General features: G+C 37.9%; 2 protein-coding genes and 23 non-coding genes across 25 annotated transcripts in view; 2 read left to right on the forward strand and 23 right to left on the reverse strand.

Moving 5' to 3' along the window:
• LOC123317745 overlaps window positions 1-24,359 on the forward strand; it is a 46,249-nt gene that overhangs the window by 18,940 nt on the left and 2,950 nt on the right. Inside the window, exons 7-10 of the mRNA XM_044904358.1 lie at window positions 13,036-13,271; window positions 16,659-17,001; window positions 18,484-18,681; window positions 19,636-19,872. Coding sequence (XP_044760293.1) covers window positions 13,036-13,271; window positions 16,659-17,001; window positions 18,484-18,681; window positions 19,636-19,872 — 1,014 coding nt within the window. The remainder of the gene's footprint in view (window positions 1-13,035; window positions 13,272-16,658; window positions 17,002-18,483; window positions 18,682-19,635; window positions 19,873-24,359) is intronic.
• LOC123317754 lies at window positions 4,892-6,327 on the forward strand. Its single transcript, XM_044904365.1, has 2 exons — window positions 4,892-5,162; window positions 5,616-6,327. The coding sequence occupies exons 1-2, from the start codon at window positions 5,030-5,032 to the stop codon at window positions 6,104-6,106; spliced, it is 624 nt and encodes a 207-aa protein (XP_044760300.1). The 5' UTR covers window positions 4,892-5,029; the 3' UTR covers window positions 6,107-6,327.
• Trnai-aau lies at window positions 20,254-20,327 on the reverse strand. Its single transcript has one exon. It is a non-coding gene; the product is annotated as a tRNA-Ile (tRNA).
• Window positions 20,422-20,495, reverse strand: Trnai-aau. Its single transcript has one exon. It is a non-coding gene; the product is annotated as a tRNA-Ile (tRNA).
• On the reverse strand, window positions 20,590-20,663 carry Trnai-aau. Its single transcript has one exon. It is a non-coding gene; the product is annotated as a tRNA-Ile (tRNA).
• Trnai-aau lies at window positions 20,758-20,831 on the reverse strand. Its single transcript has one exon. It is a non-coding gene; the product is annotated as a tRNA-Ile (tRNA).
• On the reverse strand, window positions 20,926-20,999 carry Trnai-aau. The gene has a single exon. It is a non-coding gene; the product is annotated as a tRNA-Ile (tRNA).
• Window positions 21,094-21,167, reverse strand: Trnai-aau. The gene has a single exon. It is a non-coding gene; the product is annotated as a tRNA-Ile (tRNA).
• Trnai-aau lies at window positions 21,262-21,335 on the reverse strand. The gene has a single exon. It is a non-coding gene; the product is annotated as a tRNA-Ile (tRNA).
• Window positions 21,430-21,503, reverse strand: Trnai-aau. The gene has a single exon. It is a non-coding gene; the product is annotated as a tRNA-Ile (tRNA).
• On the reverse strand, window positions 21,598-21,671 carry Trnai-aau. Its single transcript has one exon. It is a non-coding gene; the product is annotated as a tRNA-Ile (tRNA).
• Trnai-aau lies at window positions 21,766-21,839 on the reverse strand. Its single transcript has one exon. It is a non-coding gene; the product is annotated as a tRNA-Ile (tRNA).
• Trnai-aau lies at window positions 21,934-22,007 on the reverse strand. The gene has a single exon. It is a non-coding gene; the product is annotated as a tRNA-Ile (tRNA).
• Trnai-aau lies at window positions 22,270-22,343 on the reverse strand. The gene has a single exon. It is a non-coding gene; the product is annotated as a tRNA-Ile (tRNA).
• Trnai-aau lies at window positions 22,438-22,511 on the reverse strand. The gene has a single exon. It is a non-coding gene; the product is annotated as a tRNA-Ile (tRNA).
• Window positions 22,606-22,679, reverse strand: Trnai-aau. Its single transcript has one exon. It is a non-coding gene; the product is annotated as a tRNA-Ile (tRNA).
• Window positions 22,774-22,847, reverse strand: Trnai-aau. Its single transcript has one exon. It is a non-coding gene; the product is annotated as a tRNA-Ile (tRNA).
• Trnai-aau lies at window positions 22,942-23,015 on the reverse strand. The gene has a single exon. It is a non-coding gene; the product is annotated as a tRNA-Ile (tRNA).
• Trnai-aau lies at window positions 23,110-23,183 on the reverse strand. The gene has a single exon. It is a non-coding gene; the product is annotated as a tRNA-Ile (tRNA).
• Trnai-aau lies at window positions 23,446-23,519 on the reverse strand. Its single transcript has one exon. It is a non-coding gene; the product is annotated as a tRNA-Ile (tRNA).
• On the reverse strand, window positions 23,614-23,687 carry Trnai-aau. The gene has a single exon. It is a non-coding gene; the product is annotated as a tRNA-Ile (tRNA).
• Trnai-aau lies at window positions 23,782-23,855 on the reverse strand. The gene has a single exon. It is a non-coding gene; the product is annotated as a tRNA-Ile (tRNA).
• On the reverse strand, window positions 23,950-24,023 carry Trnai-aau. The gene has a single exon. It is a non-coding gene; the product is annotated as a tRNA-Ile (tRNA).
• Window positions 24,118-24,191, reverse strand: Trnai-aau. Its single transcript has one exon. It is a non-coding gene; the product is annotated as a tRNA-Ile (tRNA).
• Trnai-aau lies at window positions 24,286-24,359 on the reverse strand. Its single transcript has one exon. It is a non-coding gene; the product is annotated as a tRNA-Ile (tRNA).

Consider the following 24,359-nt stretch of genomic DNA (forward strand, 5'->3'; position numbering starts at 1 on the left):
CTGTGTCGCCTGGTGGTTCTGCACTGAACGCGTTCTAACCCAAAACAAACTTTCCAAACTCCAAAGAACGGCTTGCCTCATGATTTCGGGGGCATTCCGCTCTACTCCAACTTCGTCCATGGAGATGCTATTAGACCTCCCTCCCCTTCACATTTTTGTCCAGGGAGAGGCAAGACTAGCAACCCACAGGCTCCACCACCTTACCGTAAACGAGCCTGACAAACTCACTTTCGTGTTCAGTCGTCTGTCGGCCCAACTGGAGGCTGACGGGGTGATGGGCATGAGAACTGATCAAATAATCACAAAAACCAGCACCGAGGGAACATTCGTTTCTCTGATTCCAAGCAGAGACGAATGGCTCCATCACAAGGATTTCTATTTACAAGGACCTTGCTGGTTTACTGATGGCTCCAGAACCAGTCAGGGATCTGGAGCCGGAGTCTACAGCCGTAGACCGCTGACCAAACTCAGTGCTAGTCTGGGAAAGTCGGCGACAGCTTTTCAGGCAGAAATCTTCGCCATTGATCTGTGCGCAGGCCATTTACTTGACAGTGGCTGGGCGGGCAGATCGATAAAAATCCTTACGGATAGTCAAGCTGCGATTAAATCTCTCGCGGCAGACAAATGCAACTCGGCACAGGTATTTGAATGCAGATCTAAACTCACCAAATTGGGAAGTTTAAACAGACTGCAACTGATTTGGATACCTGGACACTCTGGCTTCAGTGGCAACGATGTATCGGATCCTCTGGCCAGAGAAGGCGCGACATCAACGCTTATTGGCCCGGAACCCAGTATAGGAATTCCTAATTCCTTAATCAGGGACCGAAACAACAGCTGGATAAGGCAAAAGGTCCTGGAGCACTGGCGCAACCGTCCTGGATTGCGTCACTCTCATAGGGCTATTTCAGTGCCTCCCAGCCCATACACCAGTCGCTGGCTAGAATTTTCTAGAACTAATCTGAGATCCATAATAGCGGCTTTTACAGGACACTGCAGACTCAGAGCCCACCTCAAAAAACTCAACATCGTCAATGACCCACTCTGCAGACTCTGCTTAGAGGAAGACGAAACAATTGAGCATATCCTCTGTGACTGCCCGGCGGCAGACAGGGTCAGACTCGGAGTTTTCGGCTCTCCGAAGATGATCCTAGAGGAACTCAAGAATCACTCCCCCTCCGACATCATCTCCTTTTTGGGTAGGATGGGACTAGAGGGAGAGATTTAGCTCTTTGAGCATGCTTGTGTGCTACAATAGACCGTTGGTCGCGGTGGCAGGTTTGGGTTAGTCCGTCCAACACACCCAGCAATCAGTAATCAGTAATCAAAATTGAAATCTGTGCTTCTAAGCCGCCATATTCTTGCTAAATTTCCAATTGTCGCCACTGTGTTTGATAGAGTCACTGTATTTTTTCAGTGCGCTATCTATTCTCTGTTTCTTTAATCTATGCTAGTAACATCATCTACTTTAAAAATATTCTGTAAATTTTGCTTTTTGCTTAATGAAAGTACCTCAAACTGACAAAATATTAATTAAAAGAAAAATTCTTGAAAACCGTTGAGAATTCAGACATAGTTGTATTATCAAACTAATTTTCACATTTAACAAGGAATTCAAAAATGTAAAAATATATAGGGTGTTTTATTCAAAATAACGAAGTTGATAGCTGTGCAGAAGAAACGAAACACTTTGTATAATTCTAAATAGTTTTAGGAGATGCTCTACTAAAAAGAAGAAAGTTTTATTCCAAACTCTCTTTCGTAATGTTACTAGAATTAGAGTAGGTAATCGACTGCTACCCCATGGCGCGGACAACCTGGTATATAAAATTGTTATATTGTTCAAGGACCATATAGAGACGCAAGTTTGACCTCTCCATCAATGAGTCCTTTTGGGACTATTTTCGACTGAGATAAGAAAATCCGCCATTTTTGTCGTCTATACAATTGACACCCTTTTTTAATGTTATTCTGATGATGTACCTACCATCATTGTTAATGACCGTTTAAGGTTCCTCTTGACTTTGATATTCGCATATTTCTAAAGGCGTAGCATAATCGGATATTTCTGAAGGCTTAGCATAACAATACGATTTAAAATAGCTCCAAATCTGTGCTGATGGGTGTTCCGAGATTTTAGAATAAACTGGACAGCCTTAAATCATCCTAGATTTTAACGAAACATATTATTTTTTCTACATCAACTAAAAATTCTGAAATAGAGTCTGTTGGGATATACATTCAAAAGAATGTGGCGCCCTGGCTGTGAAGTGAGGACATTTTTGCGCGAAGAAATAAGGACTATACAGATATAATATAACTTGTGATCTGTTTATCAATGAGTTCAACCTATTGGGGACCATTTTCTGCCGAGATAAGCAAATCTGGCATCTTTACTGCTGGTCATCACAACTGACAATCTTTTTAATGATATTCTGATGACATGCTGTCATTATTAATGACCATTTAAGTACCCTTTTGACCCTTATTATAAGCTTACGCATGGTCCTTTTGAAGGCGGAGCATAACAACAGGATTTACAAGAACTCCAAATTACTTGTGTTCTGAGAATTTCAAATGAATCGAGCGGCTTGAAATCATTTTAGATTTTGAAGAAACATGTACGGTTTCCGAAAATAATTTCATTGAAAGTGGTAAATTATCGTATGTTTATATGGACCGCTGACCGTTCTCTGAATCAGTTCTGACCATGACCATAGACTTATTACCCCATTCGTCGTTAAATTTTCGGAATCTGTATGATATTGGAATGAACAATCCTATTGAACGAGCCATAAAGGAGGCAAATTCAATAGAGATTGATTTGTTTCAGATATCTATTTTCAGCCTGAAGAGATATTTTGAAGATACACAAAGGTGTTATTAAAATCTCGTTTCTATTTGAAAAGCAATAATTTTGTTAAGTTTAGAATATTTTTTTTTATTCCTTCTTTGAGGTTTAAAATTTTATAGCAATTGTAAATTGGCTTTGCCGTTTATATTCAATAAATAAATAAATAAATAAATTTACAATTTCACCGCTATCATATTTATCACAATTCTTGATCATTTGTACATTGATTTGATTTGATGGTATGTGACTCATTTATTTAGCTGTATGATTTCATTGAACCACATTGAATACTCAAACCATCTTTATTTCATAGAAATTCCATGCTTGAACTTGGTTTAAGAATTTGATCCTCGTTGAAACGCTTCTTACGGCAGTAAATTGTCCCTAAGTGGTAGCACCCACCAAAGTAGCGTAGCACAGACATGGCACATACATGACAAAGGCGATTAATAATTTTCAGATATCGCATATCTGAGTGAAGTTTCAGTTATTATTTTGCATCGCCTTTGTGATGTATGTGCCATGTCGGTATTACGCTACTTTGGTGGGTGCCCTCCCATAGTTTCAACAATTTTTTATTATCATCAACAAGTAGTTTAATAGTGAAAACTGAAATAAAATCACAAAGAATATTTCCAAGAACAATATTTGCTAGGCTATAGAATTATTCATGGTCGAGGAATTAGGGGGGGGGACATCCACCGAAAGAGCGCATGTGCACGAGAACCTAACCATGTCCGGCGCAGGTATATATTCCGATGCAGCTGTGGACTTCGTCAAACCACAGAACACACCGATATAGAAGGGAAACTCCCCTACTAAGAAGTGGGGTCAAGTTTCAGCGCCCCCATGCGGTGGTTCGAGGAAATAAAAGCGCCCTCTGGCGGTCGGAATTCGAAACAAATGAGCGGGAAAATTTGAAATGCTTCCTATTTAAAATCATTTGATTTGATTTTTGAAGTTCGGGATTGAAACAACGTACTGGAATGAGTTAATATAGCATGTCAAGATGCTATATTACCATTCCAGTACGAGTTGTTTCAAATCCAATGTTCTCAGAAGCTTGATGACTTGAATAAAAAAAACACATATGTAGGCAATGATATAACTATATTTCTTCATAAATAAATCATATATACATCACAGTGTATGGCCTTATATGTAAAGAATAAAATAAAAATAATTCTAATGTCCATATAATATACATCAAAGTTTATGGGTTTATAAGTAAAAAATAAAATAGAAATAATTCTAATGTCCATATAATATACATCAAAGTGTATGGGTTTATGAGTACAAAATAAAATAGAAATAATTCTAATGTCCATATATACATCAAAGTGTATGGACTTGATAGGAAAAAAATAAAATAGAAATGATTCTAATGTCGATATATACATCAAAGTGTATGGGCATATATGTAAAATATAAAATAAAAGTAATTATAATGTCCTATGGGAATTATTCGTTATAGGACTGAAGGAAAACACTGTTTTTTTTTTAACTTAGTCGACGTTTCATCAGTACTTTGCTGATTTTTTCAATTCAATTCAATTTGGGAGAACCCTTCATCATAAAGCACTAATATTCATGTAACCAATAATTCCCATATATATGTAAAAAATAAATTCACACTTTCACTCAAAATAGGATTTTCGTATTTGTTCAGTACTTTTAGCAGTCAACAAGGGATTACAAACTTTTTCCATCCAAAGTTTGATAATTTCCGGTTGTTTATTATCTGCTTCAGGAAACCGATGACGTCTACTAGTCTTATCACCACAGTTCGGCACACAAAATTTATTGCTTTTAATATTTCTATTTTCCGACATCTTATTCAATTATCAGAAAAAACACTTAGGAATCACGATGCACTTCACACTGCAGACAAAGACGAAAAGAATGAGGTTATGGAAATGTTTACAAACGTAAAATCAGCGATGGAAGCGACCCCATGCGGTGGTTCAACAAACTAAATAAGGGGTCCAGTTTTTGTAGCTGAGTTTCCCCTCTATCTTGACTTACTTTATGCGTCAAACGTTAAGAACGGTGACTCTAACAGTGACGAGTGAATCTAGTGGTGACCCTTGTTTGAGAAACGATTAAAATTACGGCTGTCTGCTGTTATAAGTGCATCTTCGTTCGTCTTGCTAAATTTCTCAGTTTCTATCGATAATGGATGTTGACTTGTTGATAAGTGAAATATTCGTCAGGCCCCCACTATGGGATCAAAACAACAAGAATCACCACAACAGGTTCATTTCAGACAAACTGTGGGGACAGGTGGCGCATAAATTACATACTAAACGTAAGTAACATCGCTTTATCTGTTTTAAGATAAGAATATAGCATTTGATACGTCCTAGTTTATTAGTTTTTGAAAATGTCCAGTTTGAAAATATCGAAAATACTTTTGTTTTTATACAGAGGCTCTATGCTAAAATTTAACAGTATATTCTAATCCCAAGACTTTACTAAAGAGTCTAACTCTAATTACCTAAAATTCAGTTCACTTGATTTTCCCTTCAAGAATTCCTTACCAAGGTTTCCCCTCTCTTCCATGTCATCGAAAATCCATATATAAACTTATTATTATTATTAATTTAAATTTATCAATTGCTTTTTATCTTCTACTTTCGGATAATCATCAAACAAACTAATGAGACATATCTTATTTTTTATTTTTGTTACCTCTAATTATTGCTTTCGTATAATTTTTTCAGTCAAATGAATTTTTAAATACTTATTTCAATTATTTCAGCGATCACAGTGCAAAGGAAATGGAAAATTTTACGCGAAAAATTCAGAGCTTCATTCGCTTCCGTTCCTAAATCAAAATCCGGAGATGTTCAGTTAAGGGACTACAAAGGTGAATGGAAATACTTCAAAAGTTTGTTTTTTTTGAAGTACCAATTCGCCCTCCTCGAGGAAGATATTGACGATATATCGATCAAGAAAGAACGAACTGGATCACCACACAATGTTTCTAGCACCAGATCTCCTTCCGGACCGTCAAATGCCACTGAACAGAAACCAGAAGGATCAAGCAGTTCACGAAAAAGAAGTGTACACACAGATGACACACTGGATATCTTACACCAAAAGAGACCCAAAATTGATGATGATGATAATGAGGATTTGAATTTTTTCAAAAGTTTACTACCTCATCTGAAGTCATTATCATCGCATGATAAATTGGAGTATCGAATTAAACTATTGAGAGTAACTCAAGAATTTTCCAAGAATGTTTGAATATTCCAGAGATCGTACTGATGTCATGAAGAGTGTTAGTGACCCACGTTTTTATTTATGCTTTTTCTACAAATACATCGTTATGTAATTCATTCAACTATAAATGTACAATAATTTCGAGTGAATAAATTTTGTAATATATGTAATATATCGTTATGTAATTCATTCAACTATAAATGTACAATAATTTCGAGTGAATAAATTTTGTGATATAATACTTACCTGAATGTTTTAATTATTCGCTTTCCTGGCTAGACAGGTCTATACCACCAGTTTTTCTATAATTCATTCGTTTTGTTCGATATCATGTAGCCATCTAGATTTCGTGCCAAAAATTCTCCACCTATCCTAGGGACGGGCCCAACTTTTTTGAAGTACCCCGTAAATTTCTTTGACTCTACAAGGACCATAGATACATAATAGATTGTTACCTCTTCATCAGTGAGTTACAATCCTTTTGGGATCATTTTCGGCCGAGATAACCGGTACTCTAACTGCTAGAAAATATAACTGACAATTTTTTTAAAATTTCATTCTGATGATGTATTATTGAGACAATAATGGTCGTATCGCCGTATCATTGAATTAAGATTAAATTATCAATTGTAAATGTCCAGCCCCATAAAGCTTGATCGGGGGATCAACGCTTGATTGACGAATAGACGTCAATTTGTTTTCAATCGATAATTCAGTCATGATCATTCAGAATATCATTCTCGCACCATTATGATGTTTATACGTCCATTCTATTATTCTCAATTGCTACCTCTACTTCTTCAGTTTATTCAGAAATGAAAAGGTTTCAGTGATTCAGTTTCATAAATCGAGTGACTCTGTCAAATCGTTGATATTGGTCCTACTAAGACCCGTTTGCACCAAACGCACTTAGTGGTGTGCCTTAAAATGAACCCTTAACTTAAATTACGTTGCACCAACTGTTAAGTGACATTTAAATGGCTAAAGCTTGCCTTAAATTTAAGCGCTCCTGTAATGACCACTTAGGTATTTAAGGGCGGGATTCTAACCTAAAATAATTTGTTGAACTGGCTGCAGAACTTCCCGTTTTTGATGGATTTTGAAAATTGAATGAATTCATTACTGAATACCAAGCCTTTTCTTTTGCCTTTATTGTAATGCCATCAGTGTTTTTTAATTTTCAATTTGGTGTCAGAAATCATACTATAGTTAGCAACAAACTCTTTTCTTCTGTTGAGAAGTTGAGTGTCCTTCGAAAATTACTACCACTTGCTTGGCAATGATTCACCGTATTCGTACTAACAAGGGCAATAAGGACATTTTCAACATTAGTAAAACAAATTCATACAAGGCCTTACAAAGAAAGAGTTGATGTTAAATCTGGCAACGCCTCCCCTATTGACAACTTTGCGAACCTCAGGGTTGGTGGGGTTCTGTCAGTACCGAGAAGTCGAGAAAGTTTAGAAACGAGTGGGGATGAAGGGATAAAATGAGCGGATTCGGACAGAAAGGGTCTCTTCCACATTACGACGAAAACGAGTGAGTACCTTTTTGAAATAGATTTAACTGTATATTTCTTGTGTGTGAATAAAAATCTAGACTGTAGTGAAAGTGCTCATCTCTCTTTTACCAACCCACAAAATTACCTGTCCGAGATCGAATATTCCTATAAATTCCTATTTCGAAATTCAACATCTGGCGACCGTGACAGGACTTAGTGTAGGAATTCGGAGGTAATTTTTGTTCGAAAATGGATCAAAGGAAGAGGACGATCAGTCGCATCTCCTTCACGAAGGCACTCAGATCCCTGAACGCCTTGATGGATCAAGAAAAATCAAGTACGGTGGAGATTAAATCGGCCTTTGAAGGACTAGAGAGAAGATACCAGGAGCTTGAAGAAATTTCCAAGAAGATCCTAGAAGAAATGTTCATCGCTGAAGATATTGAGGAAGAAGATTTAGAAAAGACTTCCGAGGAAAACTTAAGGTACGAGAGCCAATTCTTGACAGCGAGATGCATGTTCGAAGAAAGGATGGCTTCGATTCAAGAAAAGGCTCAAAGTGTCAGCAGCAGTGGAAATTCTACGTCCAGAGCGAGGTGCAATCTTCCAAAAGTGGAACTGGCCAAATTCAGCGGAGATATTCGTGAGTGGCTGAAATTTTGGAGTCTTTTCAGTAAGATTCACGAGGACACTGGACTACGCGATGAGGACAAGTTCCAGTATCTGATGCAGTCAATGGTACCAGGATCCAGAGCAGCAGATCTAGTGAATAGTTACCCTCCGGTCGGGGAAAACTATCAAAAGGCCATCGAAGGTCTGACAAAACGTTTCGGGCGCGAGGATTTGCAAATTGAGGTGTATGTGAGAGAGCTATTGCAATTGGTTCTGGAAAATGCCGTAGCGAAGAAAAAAGTGATCCTCGCTTCGCTTTATGACAGAATCGAGTCATATATTCGGGCGTTAGAAACTCTAGGCGTTACGACAGATAAGTGTGCGGCGATGCTTTATCCGTTGGTTGAATCCTCGTTACCAGAAGACTTATTACGAGTGTGGCAGCGGTCTAACAGTGCAGCTGAAAATGGTAACGTTGGAAAGGCGTCGAATGTGTCAAAAACGCGACTCGATGGACTTATAAGATTCTTGGAATCCGAGGTTCAAAACGAACTGAGAATCTCTATGGCCGTAAAGGGATTCGACATAGGCGGTAAACCGGAACGGGAGCGAAAAGCAGAAAAGAACTTGCCGAGTGCGCGGAATCTGCTTGCTTCGGTAGTGAAAGAGGACAAGTGTGTTTTTTGTGAAAAAACGAACCACATGAGTGAACAGTGCTTCAAAGCGGAAAAAATGCCGCTATCGGAAAAACAAGAAGCGGCAAAAATTAAGCGCGTTTGTTTCGGTTGCTTGAAAAGCGGACATATAAAGAAGCATTGTAGATCGAAATTGAAATGTTCAAAATGCGACAAGAGACACGTGGACATAATGTGCCCGGGACGAAGAAATCGTCCGAGTTCGCGGTCCGATTCAGAAAGCTCGGTAAGTGCAGTCAACATTCCGAAAGAATGCGCTTTAGCTTCATCGGCCGAAATTCCCGCGACTTTCATGCAGACTCTAAGGGTGCGAGTGCGAAATGAAGTGAAGGATGTTGTCGTTCGTGCGTTGATCGACACCGGGTCGCAAAACTCGTATGTGTTGAGTAAACTTGCTGAAAAATTGGATTATAAACCGCATGGACAGCAAGATATGGTGCATTTACTTTTCGGCGGAAGTAAATCGGATGTCGCGACGCACCAGAAGTTCCAAGTGCGTGTCGGGAATCTCGATGGAACATACTGGTGCAATTTTGAAGCGCTCGGCGATAAAGTGATTTGCTCGAATGTACCATGTGTAAAAAGAGGTGCGTGGTTGGAAGAGCTGAAAAAACGGGACGTTATAATGAGCGATGTCGATAGTGAAGAAGAGTGCGTATCCATCCTCATTGGCGCCGATATAGCGGGAAAGTTGCTGACAGGGCGATTACACCAAACAGAAAGTGGATTAACAGCGGTAGAAACACATCTGGGATGGACATTGATGGGTAAAATGCCGCCAAAGGAGAACAACGCTGAAAATAAAGAAAACTTGGCCGTTTTGTCTATCTCCATGTTGACAAAAGATGTGGATATAAAAGATTTATGGTCATTAGATGTTATAGGAATAGACGATCCTATAGATCATAAATCACGTAAGGATCATAACATTCAAGTTGAGCAGAACTTCAAGGAATCTATTGCGAAAAACCCCGAAGGTCGTTATGAGGTAAAACTACCATGGCTGGATTATCACCCCGAGCTCAAGGACAACAAGAGCATGGCCATGCAACGATTGGAAAAAATGGTCAAGAAACTACGAGAGATGCAGAAATTCCAGGAATATGATGGGATATTCCGAGAATGGCTCCACGAGGGGATAATAGAGCAGGTACCAGCACAAGAAATGGACAACTGGGGTGTTTATTTGCCACATCGCCCGGTTTTCAAAGAAGAAGCTACAACAAAGACGAGGCCAATATTCGATGCGTCAGCAGGCAGCCCATCCCTAAATAGCTGTCTGGAAAAGGGACCGAATCTTATCGAAGAAGTCGTGGACATTTTATTGAGGTTTAGAGAAGGTAAAATTGGTGTGATTTCTGATATCAAAAAAGCGTTTCTTCAAATAAGTATTGATCCCGAAGATAGGGATTTTTTGAGATTTCTTTGGTATGACGCGCAGGGCAATCTGATAATGTTCAGACACTGTAGGGTAGTTTTTGGTGTTTGTAGCAGTCCATTTATGTTAGGGGCGACCATCAGTCTACATTTAGAAAATTATTTGAAATCAATTGAAAGTGAACGCGGTATATTTGTCTCTGAATACTTTTACATCTCGAAGCTCAAACGTAGTTTTTATGTGGATAATTGTGTAGCGAGTGTGGATAACTTCGAACAATTAGCTGACTTCAAATATAAAGCAAAAGCTGTGATGGAGACAGGTCTTTTTGATTTACGTGGATGGGAATATACTCATGACAATTTGAATAATGTTTGCGGAGTACTTGGCTTGAAATGGGATAAAGAGAACGACACGCTAGCGCTAAATATTTCGAATATTGAGAAAGTCGCGGTTGACAAAATAACTAAAAGGGTAATTTTATCGGTAGCACATCGCATTTTCGATCCGCTAGGCTTTGTATGCCCAATATCACTCGGTCCCAAAATTTTGTTACAGGAAGCGTGGGCAGCTAAAATTGGTTGGGATGAAGAAGTGAACGAAAGTATTAAGAAACGTTTTTTGGTTTGGATCAAAGAATTAACAAAATTGTCGGAAGTAAAGATACCGCGTTGCATGTTAGGCGTCAAGCAATCGGAAACGGACGTAGAAGTAAGTTTACATACCTTTGTCGATGCCAGCAAATTAGCATATGCTGTGGTAATTTTTTTAAGAATTCAAAAGGGTTGGGACGTGCAGCTTCGTTTTGTACAAGCAAAGACTAAAGTTACGCCTGCCAAAAAAGGTGACACGGGTAATTCTATAAGTATACCACGATTGGAATTATTAGCGGCAACGATCGGTGCAAGACTAACTAGGCATATTTTGAACGCCATGGATTTTAAAATAGATAAAGTATTTTACTGGTCAGACTCGTCAACGGTTATCACGTGGATCAATAGGGAAGATAATTGGAGCGTTTTTGTCGCGAATCGGGTCAAAGAAATAAGAAATATTTCGGAAGTTAAGCAATGGCGGCATATTCCGGGCAATATGAATCCTGCTGACTTGCCATCACGAGGATGTACGGTTGATCAGTTATTAGAATCTCGGTGGTGGGAGGGTCCGGATTGGCTCAAAAAGAATGAAGAAAGTTGGCCTAATTTTCCCGATCAAAATATAGACGAAACAGAAGTACTGTCGAAATTGAAGAGATCAAAAATTCAAAATTCCGCCTTAATCGCATTAGCAAGCAGTGATAGGGAAAATATTAATGTAAAAAATGTCAAAGAAGACAAACAAATTAGAACTAGAAGCGGGCGTATTTCCAAAGAACCCAGACGCCTTGATTTGTGAATATATTTTAGGTCTTTTTTTTTGTTTTGTTATTGTTTATATTTCTTTTTGTATTTTCTAATGTTATTTTTGTATTCTAATGTGATTTTTCGAAAGTGTTTGTACTCGTTTTCACTCAGATTGTTCGTGCTTATGTATTGTTTGTGTTGTTTTTCTTAATGTTAACACCCAATGTCAATGTCCGAATCTTGCAAAGTTGTGAAGTCCTCACTCTTTTCTCGTGTGGGAGGATGTTAAATCTGGCAACGCCTCCCCTATTGACAACTTTGCGAACCTCAGGGTTGGTGGGGTTCTGTCAGTACCGAGAAGTCGAGAAAGTTTAGAAACGAGTGGGGATGAAGGGATAAAATGAGCGGATTCGGACAGAAAGGGTCTCTTCCACATTACGACGAAAACGAGTGAGTACCTTTTTGAAATAGATTTAACTGTATATTTCTTGTGTGTGAATAAAAATCTAGACTGTAGTGAAAGTGCTCATCTCTCTTTTACCAACCCACAAAATTACCTGTCCGAGATCGAATATTCCTATAAATTCCTATTTCGAAATTCAACAGTTGTACTTATATAAACTCAGGTACCTTTTATTTGGCAATCATTATCAATATTAATGCTAATTCAACAACAAAAAGTTGTTACTTTGATAATACATAATATAATAATTTAATTGACACTGACTGACAGGACAATAAAGTTAGGCTAATGAAACGATCATCGGCAACCGGCCAACCAATGAAATGGCTTTATTGGACTACGATGAAGTTGCACCAAAAAAATAACTGACATATCACTAGATATAAAAACTTAAGGGCCCTTCACTTAAGATTCTGTTAAGCCACAGTCGTGCAACTGGGAATAAAATTAAGAGTCCATTAACCTTGAACGAGGCTTAATTGAGTACTCCTTTTAAGGGGGATTGGTGCAAATGGGCCTAATACAGAGATATCAGTTGAATTTACGGAATTGAGGTCTAAGGTGAAATGTTAAAAGTAAAACTAAAGTTTCGTTGACGTGTTGAAAATAGTAAAAACAGAAATTCCGTAATCAACTGGTATCTATTAAATTCTTAATCCGTGTCTAAGCATAGAATTTCTATGAAATAAAGACGGTTTAAGAATTTAATCTCTGTTCAATGTAACGTGCCTAGATACAGCTAAAATTGTATCAGTTCAGAATGCTGATTCATTTGCTTTTAGTATTGTAGGTTATGTTAGTAGTTACATTTAATTTCTATGATGAAACTGTACAAATGATATTACCTAAGCTACGTCTGGACTTTTAAGCCGTTCTTCGATGTCAATGATTCTTGAAGGGGTGTATACCTATTTTTGATTACTAATTTCATAAAAACTGATCGAATTCTGTCTATTTGCAGGCAGCAGAATGGGCTGGTGAGAGGAATCAAGATTTACCAACGGTTATCGAAATACAAACTGCGGAGGCTATGGAAAAGGCGTCTATTCCGTTACAAATGGCGCGACGTGCTTCCGAGAGCAGTAGAATTTCGTCGCGTCCTCATACGCCACGCATTTCATCACAAAAGACTCCTTTACCTCAGATAGATCTTCAGTTGCACGCTTTCGATAAGTCTTGGCTGGAGGATCCCGAGAAGTTGGTATTATATTGATACTGATTGAATAAAATCACTCCGCACTATGTAGCGTTAAGTGCAAATAACATTCGCGATGGCTGTACATACGGAATGTGCCATATTCTAGAAATGAAACTACGGCTAGGTATAGCTAATAATTGCGTACGATGCATAGATATACTAACCTAACATGGATGAGCCCTCCCATATTCGAGCTATGGAAGAATGTGTTGCCAAGAGAGAGATAGAGCTAGTAATTGCAAAAAGCCCGCAAATTCCATTCAAATACCATTGAATGAGTATGGAAATTCTGTTATTCGTGCGTTTTTCATAACAATTCTGGGAGCAAACATGAAAATATTTAGTGCATGCATTGCCCGAATGATTATTTGTTTTTATAGCTACAAGAATTCATGAATGAATTTCATTTGAAAATTCAAGGAACTTCGCGGGAGGAAAAATATAAATCCCATTGCGATCGCAGTGATGATTTATTTAATGAATTTAAACGAATACAGGGTGTTTCAAAATTCAATACAATAAGTTTAGGGGTTTATTCCCTTGGGAATTTTCAGGCAAAAAGTTCATATAAACATAGGACCTCAAACGCGAGCTGTGCGGTTTCAAAAGTTTTCTTTTGGGTTTTACCAGGGAAGTCAAATACTGACGGCACTGATTCTACTTTTAAATATGAGGATTTCACGGGAACATAAATAGTCCTCCTCAATGGGAAAGAAACTTTTTTCTTTTTACCGTCAGTTTTTACAGTTTATGGCTGCACAAGGTTTAACCATTATATATTAGTGTTATTTAAATACTTTCATTTCAAAACACTCAGGAACATCGCACAAAAAGCACAACAACAGCAAACTAAATAAACGTAAACAACGCTTTTAGCGAGCTTTTTGCCACTACTAGCTCTATCTTTCTCTAGGCAGCACGTTTCTCTTTCCTTTACCGCTTCCTTTGTAACTTATAATTTCTATGATACGATGCAGTAGCGGATCCAGGGGGGCACACAGGGCACGTGCCCTCCTCAAGATCAAAAATTCCTTCCTCGCATGCACTATATTTTTAAGTAACTACAATAGGCACAAAATTCAACTCGAGCATAATAGTAGTGTAATAGTGCGTGTCAGATTTTCTTACATATGGTTAATCTCTGTATTGCAGACATGTTGACCCATTGATCTGTCACTAATCAGGGGGGTTTTCTTAATCTGACAGTTTGTGGATGATAACAAGGCCTTTTTTCAATATCTCCCTTCTTGGACTGGAAGTGGCTGGCTTACCATAGCAACCGTTGAATATGCCTTATATTTTGTGAACCTGAGCCTCTATTATTAGAATCACGGATTGCTGAATAAATATTTCGATGATTAATTTGCCATCGTTTGTTCTCGCGATGTTCGGCATGCTTATTTTACGATCTTCACAATTCGAACACTACCGTTGACAGAAGTACCTATTACATAGCTATCGTATTTCATTTATATTATTGACTCTTTTAGTTTCTTTCATAAATAGAAAAACAATAATTGAATAAATTTTCTTCATCCATAATCAGACGAAAGTTTTTTACTCTCTTTTAAAGGATATCGATATCGATATATAAAAGACATAAATATTCGTCAGTCGGTGATTCCTATCGCAACTATAGGTTAAGTTCACATGGCATTATGTGCATTTTACGAACCATAATGCATTTTCAACGGTCGCTATGGTTTCGCCAACCTACTGAAAATTCAACAGTGAATCGAAAAGCAGGAAAAAGTATTGAATTTTTTTTCTTACGTTATATTCATGTGAATAGCGACATATGATACATTTTTCATATCAGCAAAAAATTTGCAGCAATATGAAAGAACCTTCAACCATAGTTTACATTTGAAAAATCAGAAATCCCTGTCGTATCTCGAAAATGACTGAATCAGAAAATTTATTAATATCATATTCGAATTCATCATAAAAAAGTGCCTGTAGAATGTAACAACGGATTTCGAATACGACTTCAAATAATGGAGTAATTCGGCTTCAATAAAAAATGACAATTTCTTAATTTTCGTTCATAACTCAAAATCTATTAACGTTAGGCTGGATCTGTTTTCAGTTTTGGATTAGTCAAGAAAAAAGCGTTCGAGAATGTTATATCAGTTTTCTTCTAGCTGCTATAGTTCTCGAGATACCGTCAGTAGACAACGAATTTTGCCCACCCTGTACATTTAGCAATAAGGATACATAGTATATAATATAATAGTTCCGTTACGGAATGAAAATCAAGGCAATGGGCTTACAAAGTATTCAAGCGACAAGAACATGAAAAGAGGGAGAACCAATCTAGCTCACCTTGCTGAAGGTCCAGTAGTTCATTTATTATTTTCATCTTGTGTAGAGACTAAGGAAATGTTCGAGAAAAATGTGGACGCAATATTGACACTAGGTTCAGTTTTATTTTCTTTCAATTTCACCAAAATGAAAGGTTCAAAACATGTAGCACATTTAAATTTCTTAGATGTTTTCCGAAGTTTTTTCACTACAGTGTCTCAAAAATGGAAAATTTTCTTCACAGTCGTTGAAAATCTTCAAATCTCCTATTACCGATCAACTTCTGCTCAGTAAGATACATCCCTTGTCGTTGATATTCATCCCATTAACTTTCCAAACTTTCCGGAACCCTACCCCAGAGACACACACCACAAAAATGAAGGAGGCAGCAGTGGTGTTCACTGATGTAACTTCCATCTACGATGACATTGCTGCCGCAGAAAAGATGGTGTTGAGAATTACTCATTAAGGTGGTTTTTCCAAATCTGCAGACAAAGTTCTAGACCTATTGGGCATTCAAGTTTTCTGGCAGAACCTATCTCGGCTTCCACCAACATCTGACGCAGCTCGTCTTCGTTCATGAAGAACTTTCCACCAGGTTTGAGCAGGGTGAGGACAAGAAGAGAAACTCTCTCCTTTTCAGTACGGAACAGGGACAGGCAGAAAAAGGCCAAGTCCGCATTCTTAATACTAAGCTTTTGGTTACTAAAACACTGCCTGAAACAGTTTATTGCGAATGTAAAGTCATTTGCTTGCAAGCTTACTCCTGCGTCAAGGCAGGCTTGCGACGTCCAACCATCTGCAAAACATAGTAAGGCAAAAAATGCTTCAATTCTGTACTTCTTCGTTTATGGGTTGTCAAAAGTTGTGACAAGGGTTTCAGATCTCCCAATGTTTTCCTCGCACACTTCTCATCTTCATAAATAAGATAAAACGTAATAAAACTACTAGACCTTTGGTAAGGCCGAGGGTAAGGCAGAATTCTAATTTAACTGGACAATGAAGGCATTCAGTCAAAAACTAGATTATTTAGCTTAGTAGTGTTTTAAGCTACAAATAAAAGAAAACCATGGAACTTTCAGGCTTTCTCTAGTCCCAACATCTCTAATGAAAAAACAATCAGCAGAAGAACCTCCAGTTCAAGTTCCAGTCAAGAAAATGGAGAAACCCATCGAAGCTTACTCCACCGGGCCGGTTTTGAGAGTTCAGGCGGCTGACATCAAACCCGAAATGATTCCCCTCATGAATTTACAATCGAGGAAACCACCAACTGCAGCTGAAACCATGGAGGCTATGGGATCTATGCTATCTGAGGGAGAAACAGAATCCGTCGCCTCGCCGATGGAGAGTGAAGAAGGTAGTTTTACCTCGAGTGAGGAAGAGCAAGATAGAAAACCCGTCAAAAAAAGGATATTTTTAACCGATGTGAGTGAAAGGAATAGTTGAAAATACTCTTAGGAATATGGAAATTACATTGCCAAATAAGTTTAAGTAAGATATAAAACAGAGGTCTATGTTTCCACACTCCCAAATTTTAATTTTTCACACTTTTCGACATTTGAGTTTTGTACCGCGAGATTTGGTGTTTCAAATTGAGGGAGGTGGAAACATGTTTTCGAAATAATGAGATTTCGGTTTCCAAAATAAACTCAAATATATACAGGGTGTATTTGAAGGTAAGGCTTTTTTTTCAACAGAAGGTAGAACTGGTCAAAATGAAGCGTTTCAACAAAAATCACCTATACAAAACTTTCAAAATGATAAAGTTGAAAAAAAATTGAAAATGATTACTGAAATAGATCCTTTTACCACCCTAGATCGTGTGTTAGCTGAATTATCGCAAAGCAGTGTGAAAAAACTTATATCCTGATTCGACCATATGGTTTCATTAAGGACATTGGCTCGTTCAATATTTACCTGCTTATGAAGATGGAAACTTAGGATTGCCGAATTGTTCTCATTATTTTCAAGTAACTTACACGATTTTATGAATTGGCTCGTTTCGATACCAACTGACAGAAGAGACTTAGGACACAAGTATAAAAAATAGAATAATACTTCAAAATCTCACCAATAAAATTCGTCTAAATTATTAACGAATTTTTTTCCAATGAGCATTACAATCTTCTTGTCCGAACATTCCAATAATCTTAGTAAAAATGGGATGAAATGGGGAAACATCATAGCAATTTTTCAACATAACTAACATAAGCACTCTCAAGAAACTGCCTCAATTTTCTAAATTTTTTTCACCCTGAAAAATTGCACGATACAACAATTATGATCCTCTCAAAAGTGACCGGATGGTCTAATCCGATGAACTTGTTACTGAACCATTCATTGTCCAGCCATATGTTTATGTTTTATTTCATTTTTGCGGTGCCGGAGTCACCTTCCACAGTCCCGTACTTGAAATTCAATGAAATTTTTTCGAACTTCTAGGGGTTGTATCTCAGCCATCTTGGATATTTTATATGGACAATTTTTGGTTAAGCGACTTTTTTTTGATGAGTTCTATCTTCTGTCAAAAAAAAACCTCACCTCCGAAAAAATCCCGTATATAATGTACTTTATGTACTTATTTTGTTTGTATCATTGTGAACTGCACATTTTCTCTTCCTGGAGGTATATCAAGAGCCCATATTTGCGATTTCCTTCAAGTTTGTAGGCAGCTAATTAACTTAGTTCAAAGAAGGATAACAGCCTTTGGAGACAAAGTTTTGTGCATTATCAGGATTCAAAGTTGAAAGTTCACATGAAATTTTGGAGTAGAACTTTGCTAAGGTCTAACCATGAAAATTGACCGTACAATAAAAGAATGATTGATCTGGAGGTGTATTCATCTAATTGTCACCATACATATAATATGAAATACTCTTGTTATTTTATATCATCCTTCCTTTTCAGGTTTGCCGTTGTCTGCCGGGATATTGTACATGCGGAAATAAACACTATACATTCCGAAAGGATATAGAGACTGAAGATATCGGTGTAGGTTTCAAAACGCTCCAGGTGGATAAAATGATTCCATCAACGAAAGAGGAGAGGGAAAGGATCAGAGAATTGTTGGGTGAGAAGACGAGTGATATTTCAGGCAAATCTTCAGTAAGTGTTAAAATTTGAATTACCAAAAAACTTAGAGGTACCGAAACACAAAGAAGTTTTTGACTCGTACAAATATTTTAACAGTAGATTCTTGAGGAATAAACACTTTTTTCCTACATCATTTTTTCCGATTCGGCCCTGATTAAAATATATAGCGATTAAAAAAAAATTTCTATAAGAATAACTAGCTGAATCTGTGACACTAAACATCTGTGGATCTTTTAAACAGAGTTATATTCTGCCAAAGTACCCAGTTTGTAAAATTTTCCAAATACTTTTTGATTTTTGAACATCAAGTTACTCTAAAACGGCGCATCATACCAGAATATATGAAGAATACTTTTATTTGACAAAACTTTCAAATATTCATTAGATAGCGTCCAACTTAGTTTCGACAATTGGGTTCTTTAAATTTTTGGTATTTTTATGGTACGTTATGGTCATAAGGAGAAACATAAGGAGGACATGGGTGATATCTTGTATTCGGAAAAGATTCATCAAATAAATGAAGAACTATATTCTGAAATTTATTCAAATCAATGAAACCGTTTGTGAGAAAGAACTAAAAATAACATTTTTTATGGTTTTTCAACAGCCTGTATCTTTAAAACCGAGCCGATTAGGAAAAAAAGGTATGGGAAAAAAGTGTTTTTTTTTTTACCTCAAAGTCTTGTGTTGAAATATATGTACCAGTCAAAGATTACAAAAAAATGTGAAATCATCGATAAAATGATGTGAAACTTTTTATAATTTTCTGTCTTCTTCCACAAATGTACAAGGTGTAAGTAAATAATTGCAAAAAAAAGAGGCGATTTCTTATCAAAAAAATGGAGTGGGTCTTTCATATCATTTTTTTTTTTGAGCAGCCCCTACTTAGACATTGGCTTATAAACGAAAACGCGGATTCCTCCTGTATTTCAATTTCAATTCTTCAAGTGTATTAAATTTTTTCAGTGCTCCTGCCTCCATTCCGAAGGAGAACCTATAATTACGCCTGTAGTGAGCAAACTTGAAGTTGTTGCTGCACCTCCAACTTCGATATCTGAACAGAGAATGGAAAAAGTGAGAGGCTTCATGAAATGCACCCTACCTAAATATCAGAAGACATTGGTCATCGTGAAACCAGAGGCTGTACGATTCAAAGATGTGATAATGAGAGCTATCCAACGGGAAGGACTGGACGTTTTGGATGTAATTTGAATTTTTTATCTATTCATCTGGGATTTCAAAATAAAAACTAAGAATTTCGGGTCTACGAGAGAGAGAAAAACATGAGTACACTAAGCTCTAACTAATAGAGCTGATGGGCCGATATACCTAATATCTAACGTTTGATTTCCAAGGTCTTCTTTTCCAACTTTATTTTATTCCGACTTTTCTATTAAATTAGAAAACAAAATATTATGGCCCATGAGGGGATCGAACCCGCGACCTTCGCGTTATTAGCACGACGCTCTAACCAAATGAGCTAATGGGCCGATATACCTGAGGTCTAAAGTTTGATTTCCAAGGTCTTCTTTTCCAACTTTATTTTATTCTGACTTTTCTATTAAATTAGAAAACAAAATGTTATGGCCCATGAGGGGATCGAACCCGCGACCTTCGCGTTATTAGCACGACGCTCTAACCAACTGAGCTAATGGGCCGATATACCTGAGGTCTAAAGTTTGATTTCCAAGGTCTTCTTTTCCAACTTTATTTCATTCTGACTTTTCTATTAAATTAGAAAACAAAATGTTATGGCCCATGAGGGGATCGAACCCGCGACCTTCGCGTTATTAGCACGACGCTCTAACCAACTGAGCTAATGGGCCGATATACCTGAGGTCTAAAGTTTGATTTCCAAGGTCTTCTTTTCCAACTTTATTTCATTCTGACTTTTCTATTAAATTAGAAAACAAAATATTATGGCCCATGAGGGGATCGAACCCGCGACCTTCGCGTTATTAGCACGACGCTCTAACCAACTGAGCTAATGGGCCGATATACCTGAGGTCTAAAGTTTGATTTCCAAGGTCTTCTTTTCCAACTTTATTTCATTCTGACTTTTCTATTAAATTAGAAAACAAAATATTATGGCCCATGAGGGGATCGAACCCGCGACCTTCGCGTTATTAGCACGACGCTCTAACCAACTGAGCTAATGGGCCGATATACCTGAGGTCTAAAGTTTGATTTCCAAGGTCTTCTTTTCCAACTTTATTTCATTCTGACTTTTCTATTAAATTAGAAAACAAAATATTATGGCCCATGAGGGGATCGAACCCGCGACCTTCGCGTTATTAGCACGACGCTCTAACCAACTGAGCTAATGGGCCGATATACCTGAGGTCTAAAGTTTGATTTCCAAGGTCTTCTTTTCCAACTTTATTTCATTCTGACTTTTCTATTAAATTAGAAAACAAAATATTGTGGCCCATGAGGGGATCGAACCCGCGACCTTCGCGTTATTAGCACGACGCTCTAACCAACTGAGCTAATGGGCCGATATACCTGAGGTCTAAAGTTTGATTTCCAAGGTCTTCTTTTCCAACTTTATTTTATTCTGACTTTTCTATTAAATTAGAAAACAAAATGTTATGGCCCATGAGGGGATCGAACCCGCGACCTTCGCGTTATTAGCACGACGCTCTAACCAACTGAGCTAATGGGCCGATATACCTGAGGTCTAAAGTTTAATTTCCAAGGTCTTCTTTTCCAACTTTATTTTATTCTGACTTTTCTATTAAATTAGAAAACAAAATATTATGGCCCATGAGGGGATCGAACCCGCGACCTTCGCGTTATTAGCACGACGCTCTAACCAACTGAGCTAATGGGCCGATATACCTGAGGTCTAAAGTTTGATTTCCAAGGTCTTCTTTTCCAACTTTATTTTATTCTGACTTTTCTATTAAATTAGAAAACAAAATATTATGGCCCATGAGGGGATCGAACCCGCGACCTTCGCGTTATTAGCACGACGCTCTAACCAACTGAGCTAATGGGCCGATATACCTGAGGTCTAAAGTTTGATTTCCAAGGTCTTCTTTTCCAACTTTATTTTATTCTGACTTTTCTATTAAATTAGAAAACAAAATATTATGGCCCATGAGGGGATCGAACCCGCGACCTTCGCGTTATTAGCACGACGCTCTAACCAACTGAGCTAATGGGCCGATATACCTGAGGTCTAAAGTTTGATTTCCAAGGTCTTCTTTTCCAACTTTATTTCATTCTGACTTTTCTATTAAATTAGAAAACAAAATATTATGGCCCATGAGGGGATCGAACCCGCGACCTTCGCGTTATTAGCACGACGCTCTAACCAACTGAGCTAATGGGCCGATATACCTGAGGTCTAAAGTTTGATTTCCAAGGTCTTCTTTTCCAACTTTATTTCATTCTGACTTTTCTATTAAATTAGAAAACAAAATATTATGGCCCATGAGGGGATCGAACCCGCGACCTTCGCGTTATTAGCACGACGCTCTAACCAAATGAGCTAATGGGCCGATATACCTGAGGTCTAAAGTTTGATTTCCAAGGTCTTCTTTTCCAACTTTATTTTATTCTGACTTTTCTATTAAATTAGAAAACAAAATGTTATGGCCCATGAGGGGATCGAACCCGCGACCTTCGCGTTATTAGCACGACGCTCTAACCAACTGAGCTAATGGGCCGATATACCTGAGGTCTAAAGTTTGATTTCCAAGGTCTTCTTTTCCAACTTTATTTCATTCTGACTTTTCTATTAAATTAGAAAACAAAATATTATGGCCCATGAGGGGATCGAACCCGCGACCTTCGCGTTATTAGCACGACGCTCTAACCAACTGAGCTAATGGGCCGATATACCTGAGGTCTAAAGTTTGATTTCCAAGGTCTTCTTTTCCAACTTTATTTCATTCTGACTTTTCTATTAAATTAGAAAACAAAATATTATGGCCCATGAGGGGATCGAACCCGCGACCTTCGCGTTATTAGCACGACGCTCTAACCAACTGAGCTAATGGGCCGATATACCTGAGGTCTAAAGTTTGATTTCCAAGGTCTTCTTTTCCAACTTTATTTCATTCTGACTTTTCTATTAAATTAGAAAACAAAATGTTATGGCCCATGAGGGGATCGAACCCGCGACCTTCGCGTTATTAGCACGACGCTCTAACCAACTGAGCTAATGGGCCGATATACCTGAGGTCTAAAGTTTGATTTCCAAGGTCTTCTTTTCCAACTTTATTTCATTCTGACTTTTCTATTAAATTAGAAAACAAAATATTATGGCCCATGAGGGGATCGAACCCGCGACCTTCGCGTTATTAGCACGACGCTCTAACCAACTGAGCTAATGGGCCGATATACCTGAGGTCTAAAGTTTGATTTCCAAGGTCTTCTTTTCCAACTTTATTTCATTCTGACTTTTCTATTAAATTAGAAAACAAAATATTATGGCCCATGAGGGGATCGAACCCGCGACCTTCGCGTTATTAGCACGACGCTCTAACCAACTGAGCTAATGGGCCGATATACCTGAGGTCTAAAGTTTGATTTCCAAGGTCTTCTTTTCCAACTTTATTTCATTCTGACTTTTCTATTAAATTAGAAAACAAAATATTATGGCCCATGAGGGGATCGAACCCGCGACCTTCGCGTTATTAGCACGACGCTCTAACCAAATGAGCTAATGGGCCGATATACCTGAGGTCTAAAGTTTGATTTCCAAGGTCTTCTTTTCCAACTTTATTTTATTCTGACTTTTCTATTAAATTAGAAAACAAAATGTTATGGCCCATGAGGGGATCGAACCCGCGACCTTCGCGTTATTAGCACGACGCTCTAACCAACTGAGCTAATGGGCCGATATACCTGAGGTCTAAAGTTTGATTTCCAAGGTCTTCTTTTCCAACTTTATTTCATTCTGACTTTTCTATTAAATTAGAAAACAAAATATTATGGCCCATGAGGGGATCGAACCCGCGACCTTCGCGTTATTAGCACGACGCTCTAACCAACTGAGCTAATGGGCCGATATACCTGAGGTCTAAAGTTTGATTTCCAAGGTCTTCTTTTCCAACTTTATTTCATTCTGACTTTTCTATTAAATTAGAAAACAAAATATTATGGCCCATGAGGGGATCGAACCCGCGACCTTCGCGTTATTAGCACGACGCTCTAACCAACTGAGCTAATGGGCCGATATACCTGAGGTCTAAAGTTTGATTTCCAAGGTCTTCTTTTCCAACTTTATTTCATTCTGACTTTTCTATTAAATTAGAAAACAAAATGTTATGGCCCATGAGGGGATCGAACCCGCGACCTTCGCGTTATTAGCACGACGCTCTAACCAACTGAGCTAATGGGCCGATATACCTGAGGTCTAAAGTTTGATTTCCAAGGTCTTCTTTTCCAACTTTATTTCATTCTGACTTTTCTATTAAATTAGAAAACAAAATATTATGGCCCATGAGGGGATCGAACCCGCGACCTTCGCGTTATTAGCACGACGCTCTAACCAACTGAGCTAATGGGCCGATATACCTGAGGTCTAAAGTTTGATTTCCAAGGTCTTCTTTTCCAACTTTATTTCATTCTGACTTTTCTATTAAATTAGAAAACAAAATATTATGGCCCATGAGGGGATCGAACCCGCGACCTTCGCGTTATTAGCACGACGCTCTAACCAACTGAGCTAATGGGCC

The sequence above is a fragment of the Coccinella septempunctata genome, chromosome 1, assembly GCF_907165205.1.
Source record: "Coccinella septempunctata chromosome 1, icCocSept1.1, whole genome shotgun sequence".
Taxonomy (NCBI): Eukaryota; Metazoa; Arthropoda; class Insecta; order Coleoptera; family Coccinellidae; genus Coccinella; species Coccinella septempunctata.

Excerpts from the sequence above, each read along its gene's own strand:
- LOC123317754 (XM_044904365.1), top strand. The coding sequence starts at position 5,030 with ATGGATGTTGACTTGTTGATAAGTGAAATATTCGTCAGGCCCCCACTA. Across the intron at positions 5,163-5,615 it reads GCATAAATTACATACTAAAC|CGATCACAGTGCAAAGGAAA; the intron begins GTAAGTAACATC and ends CAATTATTTCAG.